General features: G+C 39.2%; 1 protein-coding gene, 1 long non-coding RNA gene and 1 other non-coding gene across 3 annotated transcripts; 2 read left to right on the top strand and 1 right to left on the bottom strand.

Annotated features, from left to right (window-relative positions):
• Positions 1-701: 701 nt before the first annotated feature.
• Positions 702-3,654, bottom strand: LOC113342960. The gene is made up of 3 exons (XR_003356932.1): positions 3,542-3,654; positions 1,856-3,403; positions 702-1,775 (listed from the first exon to the last, which is right to left on the bottom strand). It is a non-coding gene; the product is annotated as an uncharacterized LOC113342960 (long non-coding RNA).
• A 4,892-nt stretch (positions 3,655-8,546) lies between these two features.
• On the top strand, positions 8,547-9,893 carry LOC113342896. The gene is made up of 2 exons (XM_026587275.1): positions 8,547-8,835; positions 8,958-9,893. Exons 1-2 carry the CDS (start codon positions 8,607-8,609, stop codon positions 9,713-9,715), a joined length of 987 nt encoding a protein of 328 aa, XP_026443060.1. The 5' UTR covers positions 8,547-8,606; the 3' UTR covers positions 9,716-9,893.
• A 44-nt stretch (positions 9,894-9,937) lies between these two features.
• Positions 9,938-10,011, top strand: TRNAI-AAU. Its single transcript has one exon. It is a non-coding gene; the product is annotated as a tRNA-Ile (tRNA).
• Positions 10,012-10,306: the final 295 nt, after the last annotated feature.

Raw genomic sequence — 10,306 nt, 5'->3', positions numbered from 1 at the left:
TTGAAATATTTCTCGGTCTTTTATAATTGTGTAATTGTCGTATTGTAATGAACCAAATCAAGTTTTATATATGTTGTAAGTAAAAATGTTAGCTTCAATGTGATTCGGTGCTATATCAATCTCGCGGGAGAAATATATTGCATGAAGTTGTCATTCGTCTAAGTTGACGTTGTAATGGGATGTTTTATTATTCAATAAATCTTAGTGGGCTTTAATCAGCTTCGTGAACTATCCTAGATTCGCCAATTGCTGAGTTGACTTCGCCCGAAGGTTGCTTCTTGCTTCGTTGGTTTACTCCAATTTGACTAGGAGTTCATGGAATTGAAGATAAATATACGAAGAAAATGTTTGTGAAGAAAATATATGCGAAGCAAGTGTTTGCCAAGAAAATATTTGTGTTCGCAAGGAAATATTTGGACGTCGTAGTAAGATTCCACTTCCACGGAATCTTCGCACTTGTAAGACAGATGAAAACATGCGCATTTGTAAGACGTATTCATGAAAGAGTTAATTCGCCTCTACACTGAACTACTTGATTCGTCAAACTTATATTTATGTTTCTTCGCTAGTGATGCAGCTTCCTTGACGTGCAATCACAAGAGTTGAGAAAATTGGCTGCTCGACGAAGTTGATGACGTAGTGAACTCAACTCGTATCTTTTTCATCTTTTTCTTCGCGCGATATATCCATGAACTTTCTTGGTTCCGTTGAAGTAGGTCGCACGATTAGTATCCATTCAATAGGTTCATGAATCCGAAAAAAAAGATATACATTGTGGAGATGCAGGTAACCATAGTGGGACAAGATCTCTAGCACATAAAACCAAAAGACAAGGTTATTTCTGGCCTTATATGTATGATGATGCGAAAGAAGTCACCACAAGATGCGAAGAATATCAGCGATATGGAAAGCGAGCTCATGCTCCCCGATATGACGCCGACGTTCCCTAATATGACACGCGTTAGGTATCACATAATTGTGCCTCTTGCGTCATGTGCGAACTAGGGTGGACGTTAAAGATTGGGTACCTAGCCTCCCTAGATAGAGGTTTTAAATTTATTTTTGGGTCTTATTAGCATCCTGTTGAGGTATTACTTGCCTGTTGAAAGAGGTCTTATTTACGCGAGATAGAACTTTCTTATCTTTTTCCAAATTAAAGACTAGATTCTTCTGAGCATGAAGTTGACTTCTGAGATTCTTGCAAACCTTTTGTGCTTTTACATATTCAAGGCCGAATGAAGCTTTATCACGCACCAATACAAGTTTCTCTTTCATTAGAGTGCGAACTTCATCTCTTAGGGTTCGATTCAGCTCATCAGAATTATACAATAACCTTGTGAGGCGATTCACTTGGGAGTTAAGCTCAACAACTCGTCTATTTAAGTCGAGATTGTCAACTTTCAAATTATCGATGTGGTCTCTTAGATATGAATGTGCAGAGTTTAGATGATCCACTTGACTTTTCAAATTCGCACTCTCGGCAATATCATCTTCAGCAGCAAATTGGAATTCATAGCACTCATTTACGGGTTTCGATTAAGATCTTTGTATACGAATAACCTAAAATCAAGAACTGAAACACAAGAGGGAGTAATGAATGCGACATACAAGATGATCTCTCCTTTAAGCTCTTGATTTTTCGTAGAAATCTTAGAAACTTCGTTTGATTCAACAGTTAGTTCCCCTAGAAGCTGGGACACGTCTCCCTGAAGTTTAGATACTTCCCCTTGAAGCTTGGAAATTTGATCCAATTGCACCAAGCGACGAAGACCCTCCTAGGATCATTAGGAATCATTAATAACCGAAATAGCGCCATAAGAAGGGAAAATTAAATGCGATAAGAATATTGCTTTACCATATAGTCCAAGGCGCAGTGCTGCCTTAAATTTATGGCAGAGGCAATCTCACGTGTGGTTTGTTTGTTTGGAGAAGATTTAGAACCCAACTTTGTCAACGCATTGCAAACTTGGGAGAAATCCGGGTCATTGCTAGAAGATTTTCCCGTATTGAAGATCCTAGTAATATACTCAATATCGACAAATGAGTCCTAAAGGCGAAGGCATCGGACCCAAGCATCCGCTTCTCATTTAAAGAAGATTCATTCTCATTCACGCAAGTTGTCTTATTGGAAGTATTTGGTTGATTTGCGAGTCATTAACATTGGAAGTATTTGGTTGATTTGCAGAGGCATTCTTATCCTTCGCAGAGGATTCAGCGATTTGAGACTCTTTCACAACATAAGACTCAGTAATGAGCTCTTCAGTAATGGGGACCTCACTAGTAGGAGTAGAAGTTTCAGGAACTCCATCAGAAGGATGTGAAGGAAGGGGCAGGGTGGATGATTTCCCTTTTCTTAGTCTTCGCAAGACGCTTTTGACAACCTGGTGCATCTTTAAGGGTACCAACCTTTAGATCCACATTCACATAAATTTTGGGAGAATAACGTTTCCTTTTTTCCTTGGGATGAGATGAAGTCCCCCCAGCAATCCCCTTCTCAAACCAAAACAGATAAGAAATAGAGGCAACAATATTTGTTTTTGAAAAATGAAAAAATTACACGAATTAGTATTTCTTACTCCTTTAGCCCTTGTTCTGTGGGCGAGCTTAAACTCCATCAAGCTGAAAACATCAAAAATTCAAGTATATCGCATGGAATATAATAGAGAAACAGGAAATGAAAATGTGAAGTCGAGAAAAATACATTATCAGACTTCTCAGCCGGGTGAAAAGACCAAGGACTCTAAACCTCCACTATATGACCTTCATCAGGACCTAGGTGAGCAGATCCATCGTCGATTTTCCCCAAACAAAGGGTCCTTCAATAATCAAAGGAAACCGTATCCAAGATTCATCATTAGAAAAGCGAAGATTGGAGTTCTTGCTGCTGTGAAAACCACATCATGCATAAGCTTATCCTCCTTTTCAATCCTTGTTGATCGATTAAAGCGAATACCCCAATGCGATTCTTTGCGAGAGACAAAGTGAATATTATATTGTTTGAAGAAGGACTCGACGGTGTAGTCCTTGGGGTTGTAGGGATTAGCTAGAGCATGAAGAACATTCACCTGATGCGCGAAGGAAGAACTCACGGAGAATGTGAATGGTATTACCACATAATTGAAACACTCCTCGTTATGGCTTCATATGTGAAAGAATTTGATAGAATAAAGGATTATCTGGATCATAAATAGGGATAGGTAAACCTGCTTGTAGTTGTCCCAGCGTAACGACAATTCTATTCGCATTTCATTTCTCCTTTGTGAGCCAGTTGTAATATAGAGAAGCGGTCGGTGAAGAACTCTCTGGAATCGAAAGCTTAAATCATTTCAATTCTAATTCTTCTTGGAATTCAGACAAGGGTTTCTTGGTTGATTTCGGCGGCATTTGGCTAAAGTAGGAAAAACTATAGTACGGGAATATGATCAAACTTCAAGAGTTACAACAACATCAACAGAAGATCAAGAAACAAACTCAAGAACCACAACAATAGCAGAAAAGATAAAATCACAAAACAAAAGTAATTCAAGCAAAATCAACTAACCTTGATGGACAATCGACAGTAGGAAGAGCGTCTGGTCGACTTGACATAAAGATCAAGTCGAAAAAATTGCAGAGTATGGAGAAAGAGAAAGTTGCAGAGAAGAAGAGGGAGTTCAAAAGATAGAAGAATAAATTAAGGAATTAATGAGAGAATAATCTCTATTCAAAGGCAGTTATTTCGGGAGATTATTAACACGTGTCAAAAGTGGATAGAAATAAAGACGTGTCAGTCAAAAGGGATGATTATCAACATGCTAGACAGTTACGCGAAAACTATGGAATTATGTCGGCGGTTATAAGGAATCTCAAAAGACAGGGCGATTGCGAAGGTCATATGATTCTCTTACAATTCCTCGTTCGTCAAAATAGTGCGAGAAGAGGTAAAATGTGGATTCAAATATTGCATCGCCTACGTGGAATGATTTTAGACAACCTAATAAGTGTGAGAATAATTCATAGCAAACATTAGAGTGTAATCTTAATTGGTCATTATTGAGGTAAGCGATGACGTCAATTCAACAGTGAATGCGATGAATCCCAATGCGATGAAGATAGAATGTGAAGATACGTTAAAGTGCGAGGAAGAATAAAAGGGCGAAGATGATGTTGACTGAACACTCTTTACTATGCCAAAAGGATAAGCTTCACGTGAAAAGTTTGACACTGCTTGAGTGGAAAAGTTTGACTTACCAACATCAGCATGATGGTTGGAGACAATATCGGGCAAAGATAGTCGAAATTGTAGAAGAAGTAATGGGCTTTATTAGTTGTCATCCACCATGTAATTTTAGTTTTCATCCACAATGTAAATGCCTATATAAGGGAATAAAGATAGCATTGCAAAAGGGGTTGAATTATTTTTATACTGAGAGATGTCTTGAGAGGAAAGTTTTGTGAGTTCTAAGTTAGAGTTTATGTAAAAGCTTAGTCTCAATATCATCTTCTTAATAAAATCAAAAACTTATATTGGTAGTATCCTATTTGTTCTTGACATTTTTACATTTGGATGCACCGTAGGTTTCCCCGCAGAAGATAAAAGTCATATAATAGGGTGAGTTTTATTTACCCTATTGTTTGTGGGTGAAAATCTTTTCTGCTGATTTTGGTAATTTTGGTGAGTGGGTGAGAAACAAATCTAAACCCTAAACAAATGTACTGCACGGGAGTACTTTAGATTCGAGAGATCAATCTATACAAATCTGGCCTAAACCAAGAAATGGTCGTTCCGGATTTGCTTCGGTCACAAAGAGGAGGAGAAGGGATGGTTTAGGGAGGGAAGCGAAGAGAGTGTTGAGACCAGAGCATTTCTGGAAGAGTAGTACTTGACTTGTATCAGAAGATGAAAATTTTGAGAAAGCCAGCAAGAGTTGCTTTTCTGAGTGTTGTATTTCTCCCTGACCAAAAACTTGTGTCTTGGTGGAAATAGGTAAAACCTATTTATACAAGTCCAAGTGAAACGTACTCTTACCCCGTAAGAAAAGAAACAGATGAGTTAAATGAGAAGAGGTGGTAACGCCTGGTATTGATGGAATTTGATGGAATTGATGTTCCATAATGAAAGAGCGTTTCACCATTACTTCCTGTATTTACTAACCGTTTTATTCTTATTACACTTTCTTGAAACGGGCATGTATTCCGCACGCTGTAGACCGCCAAACCAAAATCCTAATGAGCATCCCCAAGTTTGTGACATACGTTTTGATGTCTCGAGTGTTTTCTTGGAAACATGTTGCATGTCCCTGGTGTTTGATAAGTTGAACTTGAGAGACTTGTCGGCTCAGTGGCGACCTTCGACGGTCGAGATTTTGTATAAGAGGAATCGTGGCCTTTGATGTAGGCGTGGCATGCCAAAGTGCAAGAGTTGCACGGCATGTGACAATAGCATGTGTGGCATGCCTTGGTCCTGGGTAGCACGTCGGGTGCAAGTGGAAGTGCCAAAGTGCAAGTGTTGCTCGGCATGTGCCAATGGCAGGTGTGGTATGCCTTGGCCCTGGGTTGCATGTCGGGTGCAAGTGGTAATGCCAAAGTGCAAGTGTTGCACGACATGTGCCAATGGCATGTGTGGTATACCTTGGCCCTAGGTTGCACGGCTTGGCATGCCAAGTTGCAAGGGTTGCATGGCATGTTCCAATGACGTGTGTGGCGGCTTTGGCCCTAGGCATGCCAGGTTGCAAGGGTTGCACGACATGTGCCAATGGCGCGTGTGGCGGCTTCGACCCCAGGTTGCACGGCTTGGCATGCCAGGTTGCAAGGGTTGCACGGCATGTTCCAATGGCGCGTGTGGCGGCTTTGGCCCTAGGTTGCACGGCTTGGCATGCCAGGTTGCAAGGGTTGCACAGCATGTGCCAATGGCGCGTGTGGCGGATTTGACCCTAGGTTGCACGGCTTGGCATGCTAGGTTGCAAGGGTCGCATGGCATGTGCCAATGGCGGTGCGTTTTGGATTTTTGGCATGGTTAACGTGATGATTGCGCGTTGCTTTGCGGTTTGGCGTGGTTGCCATATTTAGCGCAACAGTTGCGCGTTATATGTAGTTTTGGCATGGTTGACATATTTTGCACAATGATTGCATGATACATGCAATTGCTATGTTTTGTGTGATGAGTGCACGGTGCGTGCATTTGGCATGTTTTCCATGCTTTTGCGCAATGATTGCACATTACTTGCAATTGGCATGTTTTGCGCGATGTTTGCACGGTACGTGCATTTGGCATGTTGCGTGACATGTGTGAGTGGCATGATTTCCATGCTTTTGCGCAGTGATTTCACGGTACGTGCAATTGCTACGTTCTGCGCGATGATTGCACGGTGCGTGTATTTGGCATGTTTGCCATGCTTTTTGCGTAATGGTTGCGCGGTATGTGTGAACTTTGGGTTTCGCGCATCCAAACCCTAATTTAGTATTTGAAAAAGGGTACCCTGGTAATTTTTACATAAGCGCGTTAAATGCTCTAATAAATGTGCTAGTGTCACCGGTGACGTCATGCTATACGTGAGGTTTTACGGTTTTACCACTTGTTCAAAAACCTCCATCAACACCTATTTAAGAAGAGTTATATAAAATCTACTATTTTTGGTTGGGATGGGATTTAGGGAAAGTGGGGATAGGAAATAGGTGAAACCTTTATTTTTAAGTCTCTTAAAGTTTCATCCATATGAAATTCTCAAAATGAAAGAAAAAACTAATGGTGGGTTTGTTTGCGTAATTCACGATTTTGAGGAATTTATAATCTCATGGGATTATAATTTTTGGGATTCATGTAAATCCCTTATGTTTGGTAACTCAGTTAAAATTCCTAGGATCATATAATTATCTTGTTTTAATGTCCATATATTGTTTGGCATTATCCTCAGAATGTAAAAATTGTATATATATATATATATATATATATGGAATTTAGAGTTAGAAAAAGTGGGTCCATAAATCTCTTGATAAATTTCCCAACAAATCATAGGGGGAAGGGGTCAGACTCCATATGGAGGATTTGCTGAAAAACTAATTCCCATAAAAAACATGATTCCAAAGATCTGGACAACCATATACCAAGAAAAATATAATTCCATTAAATTCCCAGACCCAAAAGTCCCCTCTTTAAAATTCTACGTCCAAATGTAAACCACCATAAGGATTTCTGTTTCCAAAATTCAACACCTCTTTTGTCTTTCATGCACGGGGCAATTTTGGTGCCGAGCACACAAGGACCTATCTAGCCTGACCAGTAACTGGGTTTTAAAATGCCACTTTATCCGGCTAAATTTTTATCAAAGCTTAACTTTTCCATTAGTATTTTATTAGTGTAGTTCAATTACACTTTAGCTATCCGTAGAGTGTCGAGTCGTGATGCGGAGTGGAAAAACCAGAAGCATTTGAAAACGTAAAGGTCATGACATTCAGCTAGAGGCTAGGATTGATTCTTACAGAGAACTCTTTGGAAACACATTTTGATGCTTGGCCACCTGACTGCCCCTTTTACGGTTAACTGGTGCAAGTGTCATGATTCTCGTGAAGGTCACAAAGTCATGAGGTCATGAATCATGAATATTGGATCAACTAATGAATATGGACGGAAGTACATATAGATCAATCAGACTGAGTATATATAAATACAAAGTTGAGATGGGAGAATACAAATTTCGGAGAAAAACATGCAACTTATGAAATACCGAGGTCATAAGGTTAAGTACGACTCTCTTCGAGATTCTCCAAGGAACTACATTGAAACAAAAACAAAACATGCTAATAAAAATCTTTGGGACAGTGGAGGAGACCAAAAATATCAAGCGGAAGGATTGAAATCAAATGACGTATCGATTTAGTGCATTGTTTTATTGTTTGAAGGCACTAGCTACCCATACCTATCTTTGACCCATACAAGTCATTGGAAAATCTCACACAAGATAATCGCAACCATTTAATCCAAAAGTCAATTTCCCAAACGATCTCGTTTTGTTAGAGATACAAATAAGCCGATCGGCAAACCATATGAATTTCTTTGATGTAGACAAGAAATGATGAAGAAAATATGACTTGTTTTTCTAATCCCTTGATTTACAAGTAATGAGTACTGTACATGTCTTAAATTGTACTCAGATTTGTAGTGTAATAACATAGTAAAGATTAAAGTATAGAATTGTGTAATACGTAATAAACCTTAATTTATGGATTGTTCTAGCTATGACTTTGTGTAATAATTATCATCTTAATCGGATTAGAAGACATTCCATATCATTGGCAAATCGTTATATCATTTTGGACTCACTAATTTGCATCGTTTGCATATACACGTAAAGAAACACTAAAGATGTTAAGCAAAGCAAAGCTACAAAATTTTACATAATTAATGAATTATGTAAAATGCAATTAACGTATTATTTACTAATACAACTATGTCTTTGCTGTACAATGCAAACACATTGCAGGGTGCAATGTACCATTTTCCCCTCGACCTAGAGTTGTAGTAACTATAAATAGGGAGTTTCGGGTACGTACTTTCCACAACAATCTGTTAAGTAGTTTAATCATCAAATTGAGAGTTGAGCAAACAAAATTAGTATTCCTGCCAAGAAATGGCTGGAGCTATGGTAAGACTAAGTGCTCGTGCACTCCTCCTTTCGACGATGGTTTTGGCAGTAATGGCTGTACCACCCTATCCTAAACACCCAGTCCCAAATAATAAGAAATCAAAGTGTAAGGTGGAGAAATACGACAAATGTTTCAACAGTGAGCATGTTTGCCCCTACAATTGTCCTGGAGGAGACTGTGTTGTTGATTGTGTCTCCTGCAAGCCTATTTGCAGTAAGTTATTTATTTTTAGTCACTCTTTGTATACTTCGTTTTGAATTTCTAATGAGTAGTGCCTGTGATTGTTTTTTGTGTTTAAGTGCCTACTTATGACACATCCGATCGTTTTGGTGCAGAATGTGATCTACCTGGAGCAGTATGTCAAGACCCAAGATTCATTGGTGGTGATGGCATTACCTTCTACTTCCATGGAAAGAAAGATCATGATTTCTGCCTTGTCTCTGACTCAAGCCTACACATAAATGCTCGCTTCATTGGACGTCGTAACCAAAACATGATGAGAGACTTCACATGGGTTCAATCAATTGGTGCCATCTTTGACAGTCACAAACTTTACATTGGTGCACTAAAAACCTCAACATGGGACGACTCAGTCGACCGCCTTGCTGTTACCATCGATGGAGAACCCATTGAACTTCCACTTAGTGCAGGTGCCAAATGGGAATCTAACGGTGTATCCATCACTCGATCACGTAGCACCAACAGTATCACTGTTGAAGTTGAAAGTAACTTCAAGATCACAGCCAATGTTGTGCCCATTACCGAGGAAGAATCACGTATCCACAACTACGGAATCACTCAAGAAGATTGCTTTGCTCATCTTGAATTAGGATTCAAGTTTTACTCATTGAGCAGTGAAGTGAATGGTGTGTTAGGCCAAACATACGGGAAAGACTACACAAGCAAGGTTAACATGTCAGCTGTAATGCCAGTTATGGGTGGAACTCGGAAATTTTTGAACTCGGCTCTTTTCTCTACTGATTGTTCAGTCTCTCGCTTTGGCCTTGGTGCTCCAGTCACTGCTGGATCAGAATTCGCTGGCTTGGAATGCGGTAGCTCCATGGAGGGTCGCGGAATTGTCTGCAAGAAGTAGAGAATCTACCGATGAAATGTATCTCTCACAACCACTTGTGTTTTAAGTGATTAATTCTCACACTTTTATGTACTGTGTTCCCTTTTCTGTTGTTGTATGTCTTACTAAGCGTCTGTCAGAACTTTGTAACCTGTAAAATGAAGTTCTTGAATAAAGAAAAAGAAATATTGTTATTGTATAACAGACGAGTTTTTAATAACTTTTACTTCGGGTAGGAAAATTGGCCCATTAGCTCAATTGGTTAGAGCGTCGTGCTAATAACGCGAAGGTCGCAGGTTCGAGACCTGCATGGGCCACCAAAATAATAATTTTGCTTGGGGGTCATCATCAGGACCAGATGGATACCCCAAGCAAGCAAGGGGAAAAGTATTTTTAAGCACTTTTTACAATTATACCCTTATGAATAATAAATAGTGAAATTTTGAAATGATTTATCTCACAAACTACACCACGGATGTTCGCAAACTTCGTACCATTGAAAAGAATTTTAAAACACCTACGTAACGAATATAAACATGACTATCAAATTATGCATATTTCTTATATTTCTTATAATCAATTAAAAGGATAATTTTTAGAAATATCTCCTTG

Source organism: Papaver somniferum, unplaced genomic scaffold, assembly GCF_003573695.1.
Source record: "Papaver somniferum cultivar HN1 unplaced genomic scaffold, ASM357369v1 unplaced-scaffold_5, whole genome shotgun sequence".
In the NCBI taxonomy this organism is placed as follows: Eukaryota; Viridiplantae; Streptophyta; class Magnoliopsida; order Ranunculales; family Papaveraceae; genus Papaver; species Papaver somniferum.
The sequence above is the reverse complement of the archived record's forward strand: the minus strand, read 5'-3'. Positions and strand labels throughout refer to the sequence as shown.

Excerpts from the sequence above, each read along its gene's own strand:
- LOC113342896 (XM_026587275.1), top strand. The coding sequence starts at position 8,607 with ATGGCTGGAGCTATGGTAAGACTAAGTGCTCGTGCACTCCTCCTTTCG. Across the intron at positions 8,836-8,957 it reads CTCCTGCAAGCCTATTTGCA|AATGTGATCTACCTGGAGCA; the intron begins GTAAGTTATTTA and ends GTTTTGGTGCAG.